Source organism: Parambassis ranga, chromosome 21 (genome assembly GCF_900634625.1).
Source record: "Parambassis ranga chromosome 21, fParRan2.1, whole genome shotgun sequence".
NCBI lineage: Eukaryota > Metazoa > Chordata > Actinopteri > Ambassidae > Parambassis > Parambassis ranga.
Window position 1 is genome coordinate 20311143 of NC_041041.1, and position 17991 is coordinate 20329133.

Sequence of the window (17991 nt, forward strand, 5' to 3'; positions counted from 1 at the left end):
AGGGTGAGCTGTACACTCAGCATGAAAACAGTGTATCATTTGTTACAGTGCAGCATGCGCTGTACCTTTGCCTTTATTTCCTCCAGACCCACAGTTGCAACGGTGCTGGGCTGCTGCTTGTTCTTCTTCTCCTCTTTCTGCGGCCTCAGCATACGCTGTAGCCGATGCTTGATCAACTGGTTTCACAGTAGGGAGGGTGAAAGGGCAAGATGAGAGAGAGAGAGAGTGTGAAGAGTTCATCCAACGTGATGTCTGCATTACACTCCCCTTCCCTAGGACTTTCATACATGCTTGGCAGTCAGCAGGAAGCTGGCTGCAGGGCTTAGAGGGGATACAGATGAGCTTCATTTCATGATCAACGTTAGTAGCATTTCCTCAGCGCAGACCTGAGCGGATATTAGATTCTCCTGCCTGGGAATCAAATACAACTTCTCACATGCATGATGAGTCATGCACAGTGGCGGGGCTACATTGAATTACTCCCCGGGCGAGACCCCCTCCGATCTATCTATCTATAGATTGATTGATTTTTTGATATATGTACGGGTTAAAATAATCAAAGAAAACATATGAAAATTAAATCAACAATGTCTAGTTAAATTGGTTTAACATCTTACAAAGGTACCCGGCAACTAGTCAGGAGAGAGGCTGGTAAATCGATGATAATAAAACGCAATAAAGAAACAATAGGGCCTTTGCATCACTCGATGCTCGGGCCTAAATAAGCATTCCCCATTTTAAAATGTATTTTACCTGATAAAACTAGCTGACTGCAAACTAAGTGTTCTTTAGTTTAATGTTAATCAGCCATTAATGGATGCACTGTCCGGTTTGTTGATACGGCCAAAACAAACTTGCACGTTCTTAAATATTATACGGTAAGAGCTCTCACACTTCCATCAGTCACGCTGCTACATACATAGATACAAACACGCAATGACGCAGATAATCAGGAGAGATTGTCCTAGATTTTCAGATGATTATAGCTGGAAAGAGCACTGAGGCTTATTAAAAAAAATACAACATACAAAAAACAAAAGTGGTTGTCAATATTTAAGCAAAGAATGACACACTAATGTGTTTTGTAAATACTGACTGCTGGTTGTTTCTGAAATCCAGCAGGACAATAGCTGTTAATTATTGCTAATTACAGCACAGCTACTGCAGGTCTGATTTCACATTGTGATTAATTCATGTGTGTGGGCTTGCACGGACACCGTACCTCATAGATGTAATCCAGTATTTCTAACACTGTAAGGATGCTGGCTCCGATGAATAAGCCCATTTGTCCACCAATGTCGCCTGAAATGGAAAGTACTCTGGTACATAAAGACAAACACAAGGCACACAGTACCAAGACTGCTGCTAATGGTAATAAAAACCATTAATTAAAACACATTTAATCTGTATCTTCAATGTTCAAACTTCAATTTAATAATCTGAAATAAACAGACCTACATCTTACCTAATAAACCTGCAACATCATATGCTTTCTTTTGCTCTATTGTCTCATAGTTCAGAGCTTCGAAAAATATATCCAAGACCAGGAAGTTCTCTCTGGAAAGAGAGGGAGAGAGAAAAAAGTCATCTTTACACAGTGGTGTACAGCACTTTACCCAGCGATGGTGAGATAGTAAGGTGTTCCAGAGATGAGCAGAACACGCACTGACAGTGTGCTTAGTCACCGCCACGTCTGCGATCTCTCTGGATTTAGAAAGTCTGGTAATATTAAATGTTGTGAGGCATCATGTGCTCTTTGGTTTAGGTGTGTTTACCCTCTGCCACATCCCTGATGATTAGGGGCTGAGAGGAATTACAGCATAAGTACATTAAGTTAGTGCCCGGAATTAATTAGATTAAAAATATCTGCAAAAGCTCTATAAACCTGATTTTAGAAGACAATTAAAAGTTTTGCAAAGTAGAACTCAGAAGGTTCATTACGCACATTTAAGAAAGTATTCTTCACACAAATGAAGTTTTGTTTGTTTTTTTTTCCACCAAAATCACGTGGATATTTAAAGGGGGTTAATTGTTTTGGAGATGTGTTATGTTGCGTGTAATGGACCATCACACAAAGAAACAGCAATAAACTTATAACAACAAGACTATAAATATTAACCACTGTCAGATTAAATTAAAAAATGCTTTATATAGGTTCTAGTGCTTTCCATTACCGGGCTAAATGTAAATTGATGCTTGCATTGATTTTTGTTCTTATTTATGACCGTATGTCTGACAGCAATCACACAGTGGAGGTCATAGTTTACGGCGGCTTCATTGAGTGCCACACCACTGCTCATGAGTGAGTTTAGTCTTGCTTGTCGTACCTGATGTAGTCCTCTGACTTGTCGTATTTCCTGGAGAGATAGCGAGCCGAGCCCTTGCTGGGGATTTTGACCATGGAGAGCTCTTTACCGTAGCGGGTGAGATTACATGGCGTCTCGCATGGACAGGAATCCCCAGTGTTCTTCTGTAGCTGTGCTGCAACACAATGTCAACAGGAGGTTTAAACAGAAATAGACCAGGGTCAGTATCACTGCTGATTTGTTAGTGCCAGCAAGACAGATGCGAATGTGAATATGAATGTGAATATGTTTTTTCATTTCTTTTTTTTTTAGATGAGTGGGTCATTCTTTGTGCGTGTCTTTTTCAGTACACTTTGTGATTCGTATTTTCGAAGGCTCAAAGATAGCGGATATACAATGTTTGTGCGCCAGCATTCAGCATTATTGAATTACGTTACTTCCATGCCCAGGAAACTAAACATTTAATGTTACTCCCAGCTGTCCCTGCAATTCAAATCTAACAAATTATGTAAAATTATTATTAACAATATTGTTTGCAGCATTAACTGCTTAATGAAAGGTTTTTCAAGCTTCAGAGCTGAGAAATGAAGCTTATACAGAAGTGGTAAAAAATGCAGTTCCACTTGTGGCCTCTGGGGGCCACAGGTAGAATTACCATACTATCATGTTAAAAAGTACCACTTTACAGCAGAAATAAAGATGTTATTTGTTTTTTTTATTTGAATGTTTATTTAATTTATATTAACTTTCACATATTAATGGGTGTGAGTGCTTTGATTGACAGGCAGGTGCAAACTCACGGAGTGAACAACCTGCTTTGGTGACTGCCGGGCTGCCTCAGCTCAAATTGTGCTCCTTTGCCTGTATCAGGTGTTTAGGAGGACTACCATGCTGCCAACATGGCGATGATCGTCATTTCTTACAGGGACTCAAAACGGCTTCTCATGTGTCACTGATGCTTTATCCATGGTTACATTTTTTCCTATATAAAAGCACTGGTTGAGAGCTGAAGACCTAAACTTCTGAAAGTCCTGCCACAGTGTCTATGACAGACACCGCTACAACAAGCTTGCACATATCTTTGGTTACTTGAATGGACAATTATCATGACAGCACCTCCTGGTAACAACAAATCCTGGTGTTGTATGGACACCATACACTAAGCATGTTATCTAATACACAACAGCAGTGCTGTTTAATTATACAATATTATTTGCTCACAGTACTGCTGCTGAGGTCTTTACACATCGTCCCTTTACACGCACTTTACCAGCTTGTATTGGTCGCTCTTTAACAAACACACATTTATAATCCTGAATCTGAAACAACATACGTACACAAGAGAGTTAATAGTTTCCCCTGATTTCTCCATTTAAATTCTAAATACAGTCAATCCAGAAGAAAAACTACTAGAGGGAGCACTGAAAGCAGTAATTATGTGTTGATGATTTATGTATTTTAGAATTCTAACAATTAGGTTATTTGTATGCAGGAGGAGCATGATGGCATATAGTCTGGATTTGGAAAGAAATAGCCTTAAAAAAAATGATATTTTAATGTATTACCTTTGGAGGAGGGTGAGTCTATTCATGATGTTTGATTCAGGACTATGACTCGCATGAATATGGCCCATTGTTGTAAGATATATCTCAGATTTCATTCAGCTATATTTTAAGCAGGGTTTTTGAATTACATAAAAAGAGACCTAATTAAATTTCTGGCTTATTTGGCAGAGAAATGATAATTGTCTGCTAATATATCTTTTTTTAACACTGGAATGCCTTTGAATCCGAGGTTCAGTGAAGATATCCGCAGGAATAGGAGAGTGAGGTCAAGACTGAGCATGAAGGCGGGGGCAGATACGCATGAATGAAGCGTAGCTTTAATATTAACAGTTTAACAATAGAGGCAGCACATCAAGCTCTAAAGTGACTAAATCACAATGAGGGAAAGTCATTTAAAAATATCCAGTCTACCTTCAGGTATTTGTATAACAGAAAAAAAAATCCTTATTATATTTACTGATTGTGTTTCCATTTCCCTTCAGGGAGGGGGGGGGGGGTTATTGTAATGAGAAAAGAAATGAAGGAAGATTGTTTCTTACCAAGTGCTTTGTCAACGCAGTTGATTTTACTGGGAGGGCAGATATCTGCAGTTCCTGGAAAGGAGAACAGAAAATGAGTCTGATCAATCAGAAACAAAATGATCAGTGACCCGTGTCGACTGCAATGAGGGCGCCAGGGCCGTGAACAACACTCCACGGCTTATCATTCATCTCCAAATGAAGGCAGACGCACAGTGGATGACTTCCATCCACGGAGACTGCATGGCCCATCTTGGACGTCTGTCCCTGATTGCACTGAGAAATGGAGCATGCTGGCTCCACCCGCGGGGCATATTTAGAAAGTCTTTAAAAAACAATCAATGAGTCACTTCCTTGCAGACAAACATACTGCCCGGGCCATTAATGACAGGTATTCATCAGGAGCACAATTAATTGGCAGAGTTGTGTTTGTCTGTATTCATGGGGTTAATGTTTTGTGGAAGTCCCTGGCCCAATCATTAAGAGCTATTAATTAACACACAGTGAAATCATGCCTGATGATCTGTGGAGTCAATTATTACACACGTCCTGCTGATTCTGAATAGACTCTTTAAGGTTATACCTTTTTATGAAAAGAACCAAAAGAGATTTGAAAAAACAATATTTATTATTTAAATTTATTCTTTAAATAGCCTTCTGTATTTCTTACAGACATTTTTAGTGTGGAGGCAAAAAGTAGTGCAGCGTCTCTGTGTGCTGTCCACACATCGAGAACAAGAACAAGTTAATAGCATTTTTAGGAGTGGTCATCCAAAGATAGAAGTAGAATGAAACACTGAAATATTTATCTTGACCCAAGCAAATATGGAAAGTACCCATTTTTTTTTTACTTCACCTCAAAGTTCTGTGCTTTATCAAACCTCAAAATACAGTTACATTTTGAAATGTCTTCATAATATACTGCTATGCAAATATGTCTCTAAACATATAGTCATATAGTGCTGCTTGAGGATCTACAGAATTTTCTATATTTCTGCATAAATGTGACGCAAAACATCAGCAGGGTTCACACAAGTCCTTACAGTGGAAAAAGAGAGCCCAGTCGAACACATGAAACAGAAATATTCCATTTTGTCATGTATTTGTTTGGGAAAATGATCCAATATTACAGTATTACAAGTGAGTAGCAAAAGTATGTGAAGGATTAGCACTTTATTCAAGGCCAAACTAAAATCCAGGGGTGATTTCAAACAATGGAAAATGTTGGATTGGAAGTGTGTAATGGTATGAAAGGGAAACACATCAGAGGATATTTGTGAGGACCTCATACAAACAGTTGTTGCTGCTCATCAGGCTAGAAAAGTTACAAAACCATCTCTAAAGAGTCTGGACTCCACAAATCCACAGACAGACAGACAGACTGTGTACAAAGACTACTCCAAAAACAAGTCATGTAAGACTGAAAGGTTACAAAGGATCCCAGGGTAAGCAGCTAAAGACCTCTCTCATATTGACCAATGATAATACTCAAAAAGCTCATGTGGACAAGCCAGAGGGCTGCTGGGAAAACATTTGGTGGACAGATGAGACCTGAATAGAATTACCATCTGTTAAACACGGTGGTGGTAGTATCATGCGTAGCTGCACCTGAAACCAGGATGACCTGCTAACATTAATGGGACAATGAATTCTGAATTATACTGAGTAAATGTCAGAGATCTGTCTGTGAGGCCGAGTGGGTCATGCAGCAAGACAACAGCAGCTGTTTCATTTGTTTTATGTATTTATTTATTCTACTTTCAGGACTGGTGAAAATCACTTAATGTTTTGGGCAGGTTTTTAAATGCCAGACAGGGTCATTGTTGTTTCTGTTTAATAGCCTCAAGAGACTAAAGCTACTTTAGTGGCAGCTGAATCAGCACTGAAGCAGAGTAATGAACAATGATGTGAACAAAATATCAGTCTTATCATCTTCACACCTCAAACTAGCAAGTACATCTTCTTCCTTTTCCCATGCCTCCACTTCCCTCTGCCTCTTACATCAACCAAGAGAACAGACGAGAAGCATCATGTAGCTCATCTAGCAGATCATAACACTACTTGGCTTTGGAGGGTTTCTACAGTAGACATAACCTGGTCATTCCGGAGTCTTCCTCTTTTACTGGCCTGAGACCCACATGCTACTTTGACTGAAGAGTCCATTTAGTGGTAAGTAAAGTAGCTTTAGAAACTCTGCGACACAATACAGGGTGTTTGCAATATTGCTTCATTACAAGAGAGAACAGCTATAAAAAACAGTGCAACTACAACAGATGTATGTGAACACATGCTGATGACAACTTGCTGCCATGTTAGTAGACAGTGCAGGTTTGCAGGATATTACAACCAACTGTGCTGTTAGGGGTGAACTCTAGCAGCTGTGTGTTCAGGGCTACTGCAGAAAAAATAGATCCTGTAAATTGTGTAATCCACAGGTCTCTGACTTTTCATTGATATAGTAGAGTGTGGTCAAATCCGAGCTGTAAAAATCCTTTCTATCCACAAGCTGGCCTCATCTTCCCTCGGCAGGCTTTTGAACTGATCGCTTTCTGAAACCTTGTGGAGGAATTTCACTTATAGTATTAAATGTTATTCACTATTGATAAATGCAGTGGACTAATGTGAGCTATACCCGCTACCTGACTAAGGCCTTCTCCTTCTTCTGGGAGCAAATGGGCTTGAAAAGCTTCCACATTTAATATATCTGACATAATAAATATCATCACAGAAAGAGAAGTGATTCGGCTACTCTATCCTTCCTATTAATTCTAATGGGTCCTATTCTTTTACTTACGTCATCTGTTTGAATAAGGACTAGGGATAAGGTCTGCAAAAGTTTTTTGTCAGCTAACTGAGTGCAGACAGACTTTTATAAGCATGGATCAGATACACAGGCATGTGAATAAATAAGTATACTCCACTGATACTGATGAATCTTTCATGTTTCATGTTTGAGCAAGCACTCATTTTAATCTCATAGACATCAAACAAATGTCACATATAATTGACATTTTGCAGTCTTATTTTACAATTTAAATACATAAAAGAAAAATGACACTGCTGCTCTGTCTTTACTAATATCCATCCATCCGTTTCTGTACTACAAGGTCACCCAGGGGCTGGAGCCCATCCCAGCAGTATATGGGCGAGAGGTAAGGTGCACCCTAGAAGAGGTTGCCAGGCCATCACAGGGCTTCCATAGAGAGATACATAACTGTTCACACTCACACCTATGGGCAAATGTATAGCCCCCAATGAACCTTACATGCTTGGTATGCAGGATAAAACCCATCCAGAACATACGAACTCCATACAGAAAGGCCCAGCCTAATTCAAACCAGGAACCTTCCTGCTGTGAGGTGACATCTTTACTTACAAATAATTCAACACAAGTTTTATCCTACGGTCACATAGAGAAAGTGTCAAAGACTGATGGACAATTATGTTATTTTCTGCAAGAGGCTGCAGAAGGCAAGGAAAGGTTTATTTATATAGCACCATTCATACACAAGGCAATTCAGAAGGCGTACAACTTATCTATGAATATATTTGATGTATAAATGACTTAAAAAGCTCATATTCTTGGCAGTGTTTGCCACAAAGGCAAACAATTTTCAAGAGCTTCAGTCATGTGAATTTCACACAGATCCACCCACTGAGGTGCTCAATCACGTATAAACCTGTTTTTTCCACTAAACAGTTTGAACTGATGGAGCTGGTGTGGAGGAGCAGAGAAACATCTACAAGTCCACATGCCTTTGCTTCAAGCTCTTGAATTAAAATGACCTGGATGACTGGCAATCTTCATCTACATAAAACCAACAATTTCCAACAATGGACATAAGATAGAATTGTTGTGTAAATGTTGAATAAATATGAGATGAAACTATGATACACCATAACTAGCTTTGTTATGAGAATGACTTAAATCACCAGGCAAACAGCCAGATATGTTAAAGTATAACTCATCTTCTTTTTATAATATGGTGATGAGTTTCCTTCTATCAAACTTCCCAAAACCACACATGTCTTTATTGTGAATGCCAGCTGCAATGTGCAAACACTGACTGTTTCCTCCCTCCACTGTGAATGCCACCCTCCTGAACATGCCCATTTGTTAGACCCATCAGTCAAACAGCCTGCATTCAGTGACTCAGCTCCCTGACTTCCTGCACTCTATCCATGATGATGCACACGCTCAGTAAGTCCAGACTTCTCACTTTGTGTTTTCTCGGTCTCAACTCTGCAAGATATCCACGCACCGAAGAGGCAAACTCTTTAAATGGCAAAGTATTGTATGCTGATGTTGGTGATCCTCCAACTTTTGCTTGTCATCTTCAGACTCAAAGGTTAACATCTACTGAGCAGATAAAAGAGCCACATTGAAGTTAATTTGGTGCACACATTGTACCCATCATGTAGTCATAATAACTGATAAGCACAGGAAATGACAGTGTCTTCAACCTCAGCTGTGCTTTGTGTATTTGTCCCAAACTAAAATTAGCATGCTAAAATGCTAAACGGATGACAAACAAGTTTAAAATTATTGTTGCCAAATATCAGTATAATGCAAAGAGTTTAAAGTACCATTCTGCATGTGTTGCCTTCCAAAAACACTACAATGGCTTTGTTACTGATATAAAACATTATTAATGACACTCAGCTATTCATTAATGCCATAAATTGTGCCCAATAATAATCCTTATAATAATAGTAACGGTCACTTTTACATCACAAATGATACATTTTCTATTTTCATTCTGTTTCTAAAAATACCTACAAACAATAGTCGTGACTGGGTTTGTTCAAGGTAATATGTCATTACGTAAAACAAATGACCATATAATCCAATACAGGGCGCAGTGCTTAGTGCAGTGGTACCCCACACACAAGAACAACCAAGATCAGTAATAAGAATCAATCATACACAATTAAAGAAGGCCACAGGAGGACAACATAACAGTTCCCACTCAGATGGAGATGGATGAGTGAAAGGATCCAAATCACATTGAGACATTGAGTCTGGCGTGTCACTGGCCAGAGAGCTGGCAGTGCTGCTGAAGTGCATCCCACTTCAGATATCAAGCATCAAGGTCAGACATGTGGCAGCCCAAATAATATCTGTGCTACAGTGATTCAAGTGGGCCAGAAATGACAACTTGTTTTTGCACAATGGGTCGTGTAATAGCTTGCAAATACTGGCTGCGTTTTTTTGTTGTTTTTGAGTCAAAGGCGTTCTAGTCAATATGTGTTATTATTTGAAGCTGCTGGAGAAACAACAAAGGATGTTAATCTGCTTCTGAGTTTAAATAATACGTGTAGTTGTATGGTTCATGTTTATTTTGATGACTCTTGTATTTGAGAGAATGCGTTGGTAAAACTTACCGGGCATGTGCACCATTCTGCACTTGCACACTCGTATGACCTCGTTGGTCTCGCAGAGCAAGCGGCAGGCACTGATGCTGTATGTGTCGTATCCTGGGAACTTCTCTTTGCTGGTGGAGCGGCAGTTCCCCCAGGGCTGGGGCAGGTAGGTCAGCTAAGCACACAGAGATTTATTAGACCCCCAGTATAAGCTACCCGGGGTGAACAGCAGCAGGGGGGGGGGCAGTAATCTGCGGGTTTGTGTGTTGTGTGGAAGGAGGGAGGGAGAGAGAGAGAGAGAGAGCAGGGATGGTGTGCTGTGATGAAGAAGACCTACCCTCTGCTCCTGACATGAAACAAAGGTCTGGAAGCCCGGAGAGACGCCGAAGCCCAGCTGGTGGATGTAGGGAGGCTCGTCCTGACTGTGGATTTGAACTCGAATGCCGGCCTCCAGGGATGTCTCATCTTCTCATCAGGATGAAAGGGAGCACGAGCACGGAACGTTGCAAAGGGAGAGTACAAGGGAATTTCAGATGACTGCCTCATCTGACAGCTTTGACGCTAACTGCAAACCATATTTCAGTCATGTTTGAAAAATAAGCCAGTAGGGAATAATACTATGTGACAACTACAGTGCAAGCAAAACTCTGAGGTGGTGTATTTTCTTCAGGAATTCCCTTTTACAAATCACATTTTCAGGTTCAGCAAAGCAATCAAAAAATGCATTATTTACTGTATGCGACCCAGAGAAATGGATGGGAGGTTGTATTTGATTGAACCTGCAGCAGGGGTATCTCCTGCTGTAGGGTGGGATTACAATGAACAAATAGTTTTGAGGCTTACTTGTCTCTCTCCAGATGGGCAGATACTCATCCTGCTGGATATCCAACATGATCTCTAGCCCATTTCCCATTCCACCCTGCTTGCTTTTCCTGGATGTAGTCTTGTTACCATTAAAAGTGTAGCATTTCCCATATCTGGTGTAGACCTGGGAAAGAATAGATTTGTATCATGAACATCACCATAAACATGACAAAGTCCACATGCTGGATGTGACAAGCTTGTACAAGCACTGCATTGAATGAAGGCACAGAGATATGGAGCAAAAAAAAAAAAAAAAAATAAACAAGCCGAGTGTGTGCCTGGGCATGTCACTGAATATTGCCGACAAACCTCTGGATGCATTCTGCTGGCTCAGTCCTTCATGGACTTTGATAAGCTGTATTTGAATCAATTTCCTACACCCACCACACAAACCCTGCACAATGCTGCTCAATAGTACCACTGTCCCTCTGAAATATCAAATGGCACAAAAGATTCTTTAATCTTTCTTCAAAAGAAAACAAAAGACAGTATGAGAAAGGCTGCTTTGAATAAGCTCATGCCACAACCTATCAGAGGAGCTGTCTCCGTCGGGGACACATCTCTTTGTTTATACCTCTCATCTAATCTACTGCACTGCAGAACATATCCATCTTACAAGTCATTTAACCGTTATCCCCTCTGAGTTTTAAAGCCACAATCCCGAGTCCATATGTAAACAAAAGAAGTCTGTAGCCCTGTCAAAATTCCGAAGATAGGAGCTACCGAACTGAAGCCTTTTTGTACACAAAACTCAAAACTAACAAAATCTATACTATTAATAATAATTGGTCCTGATTAAGGTTTGATTCCAACAATATTTCTTTTAACAAAAACTGTTCAGTTGAGCATGAGCTAAATCCCTCCACCGGATAGTGATAGCAGGTCATGCAACCACAACCAGGTATGGCAGGTGTCCAGCTATGGATTTCTTTACACATCAAAGCAGTGTGCATCGGGCTTGAATAAAAGTGAGACTGTGTTTGAAGAAAGTGAAGGAAAAGATTTTTTTTGGGGCTTGTCACAAGCCAAAAAACACAAAAAAGATGTGTAAGCAATAGGCTATCTGTTAAAAAAATGTCTGATCCTACGTTTCTTCTTAAAGGTACGGTGTGCAGGATTTACTGGCATCTAGTGGCAAGATTGTAAATTGCACAAAGTGAATAAACACACGTGCCTTTTAAATGGCCAACAAGGACGAAGGAAATTTGATATATTACCTTCCTAGACTGTGGTCTGATGAGTTGTTACTATGTGGGGACTTTCTGAGTCTCAGCCAGAACAAGATGGTGATGACAAAAAAAACTGGAATTCTGGATTCTTGCAAAAGTTCCCATCCTGCCAGGGTTTTAATATGTATTGCTGAAACACTGTGCGATGGCGACAATAGCAAGAAGCGCTTTAATTGCTTGTACTTGGGCTGTGACAAGGATATGCTTTATCCAATCGCATTCCAAGTATTTTTTGAAAGCAGCCTTTTACACACTTTTAGAAAGGACTCTAATGCCTCTAATGTACGAGGTTTTGCAAAGGGATGAGAAAGCAATTTTGCCAATGTTTTGTCCACAATCTCTGATGTAGCGATTAAAAAAATGTCATGAAAATTTCATTTAAATTGGTCCCTAAAAACATACAAACAATTTCAATCAATCTATGCAGTTACATGATTAACTACAACTGATAAAACCTGATGATCAACTGTCCTGAGAGGACAGCCTTCCCCTTTGACTTATGCTCATTTATAAGACATGTGTCTTACCGTACAGCAACATAATCTATTGGACTCATTTTTATCTAAACATCAAATAAAAGAGGACAGTGATGAAAGTATGAAAGCCGAGGAAATCACATGGCAGAGGAGGTCAACAGACCAGGCACTGCAGAAATGACAGCGAAACAACAATCGAGCTGAGTAGACAGCAGACATATCATTAAAGGAACACTGTTCTCTCAAACATAGACGTCTGTGCTCTGACTTTGATATCAGCTTGATCCACCTAATGAGTACTGTGATGTCTAAATAAGGGACACTGGCAGAACAACACAAGCTCTCATTTACAGACCACAGGGTGTATACACATCTGAGATGGCTGAACAACAAATCAAAGCCATGGTTGTGGGGTTCAGTCAAGTAATCTCTGGGAACAGTGGGCAATTTTTCCATGTCCACAACAGTGATTAGAGCGGAAAGAAATGAGTAGCGCTTACAAAAGCTGCTGTTTAGAAGGATAGCTGTATTTCATGCAGTAATAGACTGCAGGGCTTTTGATCTGGGTGTTTGCACATGCTAGTTTGTACTAAGTGTGTGTGTGTATTACAAATGAATTGCCATCGAAATGAGTCTTGGTGGAGGATTCAGAGAAATGGCTGACAATTACAGATCTCAGCTGAGGCTCTGATGTGGTACACATGGTCTTTCAGTTTGCATTTTGAAACTGCAGCATCTTTCAGCTGCAGAGATTAGAGAATAGGAGCGGGGGAGTGTGGGTGTAGGCCCAGAGAGAGAGAGAGAGAGAGAGAGACAGAGAGGGGGGTTCAAGTATTCAAGTGTGACTTTTGACTGACATGTGCTATTAGGTTGAAATGGTTTAATCTCTATTTGGCTGGTGCTGAGCAGTTGAGGAGGTAAGCTGCACTTATCATCGATTCCCCGCCCCCACTCGGGTTCATTGACACACTTAAGCCCCGACTGGCAGTCTTTATCTGATGGAGCAAGCAACAGAGGCAAAGGAGGATTTCACTTCAGAAATGCTCAAAACACCCTGACCAAGTGCCTGGGTTCCGCTCTAAAACTTTAGGCTCTGGAGTACGCCGGTGTGATCACAAATGATATCCCAGTAGAGTACGGGGAAGTTTTCCCATCATCTCACCCAAGAAAATGGTTGTTGGCAGAGCTTCCAGTGGTTTATTTCTCATGCTTTTGAACTCCCCTCCATCTCCTCCTCCTGCATCTACAACATGATTGATGGAGCATTTTTCTCCTGTTACATCTTGCACTGCATTTAGCAAAGGTAACATTACCAACTTGGGCAAATCCCAAGTGGGGACTTGGCACTGCTGTTGACAAGCTGAAACAGAGCAACTGCCTAGCAGTTACACAACAAACAAATGAAAAGAAGTATTGTATTCCACTGAGTAACTCCAGAGCTAATTATTGCAGCACTTAGTGCAGCATTGTTGGTGTTGTTACTTAAACAATATAGTCTAAAAGATAGTCTGACAGTCTTTTAGATGGTGATGAAAGAGGAATTAAAACATATGCTTTGTTTCTGGATTAGCTGTCAGTTAGGTCTGAGGACAGTCTCTTAAAATTGCAAACGCCTTATACCTGACATTTTCTGTTCTCATCATGCATGTTGTAGGGATGATGTATACATTTGAGGCTTAGGGTAAGAATGTCCTGCAACTCCAGAAAAAGGATTATATGAGTTTATCGTTTGTTAAAACAGAAAGCACCGAGCCCTGTCTTTATCTTGGTGAATGTGGGTACAGGTGAATGAATGAGGTGAACAGGACCAAGTGTTGGGTCAGAACAAATCCTGATTTCTGGATGGTAGCCATTACCACTGTGGGTTTAGAGGCTGGAGCGTTGTCCTGGGAGAACTCCTTAAATGGTACAAAACACATATTATTATTATTCTGCTAATACTTTGAGTTGGCCATTAAAGGATGAATGATGTCATTGATGATGACATTAACATATGACGATGATTTCAAATGGTGTATGTGGCTCTACGCTCCTGATTACATGTAATAAATCGAATTACGAAATAATAAACAGACCAAAAACCCTAGAAACAGACTGATTCTCAGAACAATGGTAATGGCAGGTTTCTGGGACTTTGTGCAAAATATAATTAAGCTGCTGCAGTTCACTGTGTGCACTGCACATGATGACACTTAACAGAATGAATACACAGTGCAAAGACTGTGGGAAGAATGGGGACCCTATTTCCCTATTTTGCTCTAGGCATCTGCTATTTCTGCCTTTGTCTACTCTCCGTGTAACATCAATTGAATGTTTGTCCACTCTGGAGGAGGAGGAGGAGGAGGAGGAGGATGCTTTTCTGGCCAAAGTTTTTGTGTTTTTTTCTGTTAAAGGGATTTTTGTGGATTTTGTCCTTATTCAACTGAAGGTCTAAGGATAGAGTTTGTCTATCTGTAAAGGTTCTAAAACAAATCTGTGATTTCCAGGATACACACATAAAGTTGGCCAAACTTCTGAAGGTAATGAGAGAACCACTTTGTGTAACTTACATATACAATCTCACCAATTATATTGTAATTTCCTTAAATGTCAATACATTATCATGCCTCCTTTGCCAGTGTTTTTCTTCATAAAGTGCCTGTTCATTCTGGGCCTTTCTGTGCTAAATGCATTAAGAGACCAACCCCGTACCATGTAATTCACAAGCCCTGGTGGGCTAAACCCTTAAACACCCTCTTTATGACCGTGATCTGACAGTCCCAACTTTCCCTTTTAAATAACCTGCAGGAATCACTTCAGTGCCTCTCCGGAGGACATCCATTTTCAGGCAGGCTGCGTGTCATCGGGTGGCTCTCTGAGTCAGAGGAAGGAGGATTTGAATTCATTTACACAGGGTGGTAGAATATGCCAGAGCCCTGATTGGCAGTTGAAAACCATTAAGACTAGCTCATGAAGGTTTAAAGTTGGAGTATTCCTAGATTTAATGGCTTCATTACAACTTCCCAGCAGAAAAACTTGAATCACAATGTGACCTAAACTGAATATTTACACGATATTTCAAAATGTTTCCTCTGGATTAACGGCAAATAGAGTAGAACTGCCAATCAAAGAAATAAATCCCTGTCATCCAGTCACTTAGGTTATCAATTTCTAATCAAGACACAGAACTTAGTTACAGATACAATCATTAATCAATTTCATAATTTGTGAAAAAGACGAGTGACACACTTGCCTCTATAATTGATAGAATTAATCATATAGCAGTTATAATGTACTCTATATTTTTAGTTTTATGTCATATTGTATCACAGCTCAACATACTGTACAGAATGTACAAATAATACTAAATGACTCATACTTCTTTAAAGCAACAAGTAACATGAGCCTGTAGGGGGAAAACACACCATTAGCATTTAATCACCTTCCCACAAACATTCTGATGTCTTGTAATGGTCAAGGGGTAAAGCCACAAGCCCTCAGGGAGTCCATTCAGTCTTCAGAATGGCTGTTGTAAACATGCACTAGATGGCAAACACAAGATGGGATCTTAAATCTCGTTTCCATCAAGCAGTACAGTACAGTACGGTTCAGAACATAACGCTTTGGAACGGAACGTTTTTGTGTGGTTCGGTTCGGCTTGTTGTACCCTATTCTCAGGGTTCCCTCTCAGAGCAGAAGAGCAAAGAATGTGAGGAATGAGTCTTCAAATGAAATAAAACATAACTTTATGGTCGTGGGTGCAGAGCCAAGACCATATTTTTGCAGCTATCCGTTTAGCCTTGGACTTGTAACTTTTGTCGGCACCAAAACTTGTAAATGTGTCATGAATACTTTGCAAAAAGCTAGTGAAATAGATTACTAATAAATACACATCTGCAAATCAGGCTGGCTTCCATCATACTACAAAATGCATTGGGATATAGTAGAACATCCTGGTACTTGTCCTACATCTGACATACTATGTATTGAAACATACCGTACGTGGTTTACAAGTATGGGCAGTACATGGAAAACAGCCCTGGTAACTTTTGTCAAAGAAGACAGAGAGAGAGAGAGAGAGAGAGAGGATAGGGGTGAGTGATTATTTGAGCCAAACACACAATAAGGGGTTTTCTCAATTGTCCATAGCAATACAAATTTGTTGTAAACGCACATCAGCGGTGAAGTCACAGTCTGATGTGACAGCTGTAATACATACGCTTCATTAGGATGGCATGAGATGTGCATAATAACGTATTGGCTGAGTGCATTTTCTTCATCTATCAACACAAACACTGCAAAAAAAAAAAAAAATAAACTGCTATGACACAAGAAACACCCTGATACTGAGACAGACCTGCAGGGGCCTTCACAAGAACAAGGCTAACAGCGAGGCCACAGATACTAAACATCTTTTAGTTCAAGATTAGGGTAGAAACATGATAGCGATTTGTTAACTCAGCAAACATGTCTGAGGAACTGACATGAGGTGATAAGAACTCATTGCTAAACCTTCTTCTCATGCATCATGGTTAAGCCGTGTAATTCATAAATAATCCTCAATCAAATGTCAGATTACTTTTATCTGGGGTCAGGACACTGAGATCTCCACACACATTGGGGAGCAAAAACAAATCTGCCTCATCACCCTCTTTTCCAAATGTGTACATCAGGGAATAGCTGTTTGACTAAACAATGGAGAGACACGAAGCCCAAACAGTGTGGAGGTATGTGAGATGTACAAGTTCTGCATCATTAACCTCCAACTCAATGGCGACCTAAAAAAAAAGACAGGGACACTGCTCATGATTGCAACACATTACAGCCATTGTGTACCAATTCCAACCTTCATTACACAACAGCGCTCAATGGAAGTTTCAATACAGCCATTCAAAGTGAGGTAAATACTGTGTAATCAGCGGGATGGTAAACATGTTTAATAAAAGGGACAATTATGAAAAAGACGTGAAATAAACAGATCCTCTGATTGATATGGAGAGGAAGGATACTCAAGTTTAATGATGCAGGTTAGGATGACCTAATTTTAACATTTTTATAAGAGTTCCTGCATCTATGGCATTGTGTGTTGTACTGAATACATTACAAGTACATACCATACATTGAGGTGAACTCATAAGTAAACCTGCTGGGCTTGTTTTAGTATTAAAGTGTAGGAGTTTTGACTAATCTCTTTCTTCTCTTTGCTGTCATCTTTCTGCTTTTCCTCGAACAGAGCATCAAAAAAAAAAATAACTTGAGCACCTAAGCCGCTGCATTCACAGCCCCCACTCTCCCCTTTATATGCTATTCCCTACATATCCAAAGCATACTCAGCTAATGGCGCGGCGAGGGATGCTCTTGAAAAGGTGGTTGAAAATGGACAGACACTCCAGCACAATACAGCAACTCGCAAACAGAGCAGAGCACTACACTCAGCACTCTCTGAGATGTGAAAGCTTCCTGTCTGTACAGTCTGCTCTAACATCACTGCCACGGGCCCATAAAGGCACTTTTTAAAAATGTGATTAGAAACTACTGTCATAATGGGGATAATTTATTTGGATCACCACAGTGGGTTGGGTCTCTAATCAGTCTTTATATATAATTGAGATTAATCGTTTCCTGTAGCCATAGAGCCTGCGCCTGGGACCAGACAAAACTGGAAAGATACTCTTGACCTTAAAAGTCAA

General features: G+C 40.1%; 1 protein-coding gene across 1 annotated transcript in view; it reads right to left on the reverse strand.

The window, feature by feature from the left end:
• asic4a (acid-sensing (proton-gated) ion channel family member 4a) overlaps positions 1-17991 on the reverse strand; it is a 77041-nt gene that overhangs the window by 705 nt on the left and 58345 nt on the right. The window contains exons 2-9 of the mRNA XM_028393670.1: positions 10597-10741; positions 10091-10218; positions 9775-9928; positions 4411-4464; positions 2328-2481; positions 1466-1557; positions 1223-1302; positions 66-176 (exon numbers count right to left, since the gene is read on the reverse strand). Of these exons, the coding sequence (XP_028249471.1) occupies positions 66-176; positions 1223-1302; positions 1466-1557; positions 2328-2481; positions 4411-4464; positions 9775-9928; positions 10091-10218; positions 10597-10741 (918 nt within the window). The remainder of the gene's footprint in view (positions 1-65; positions 177-1222; positions 1303-1465; positions 1558-2327; positions 2482-4410; positions 4465-9774; positions 9929-10090; positions 10219-10596; positions 10742-17991) is intronic.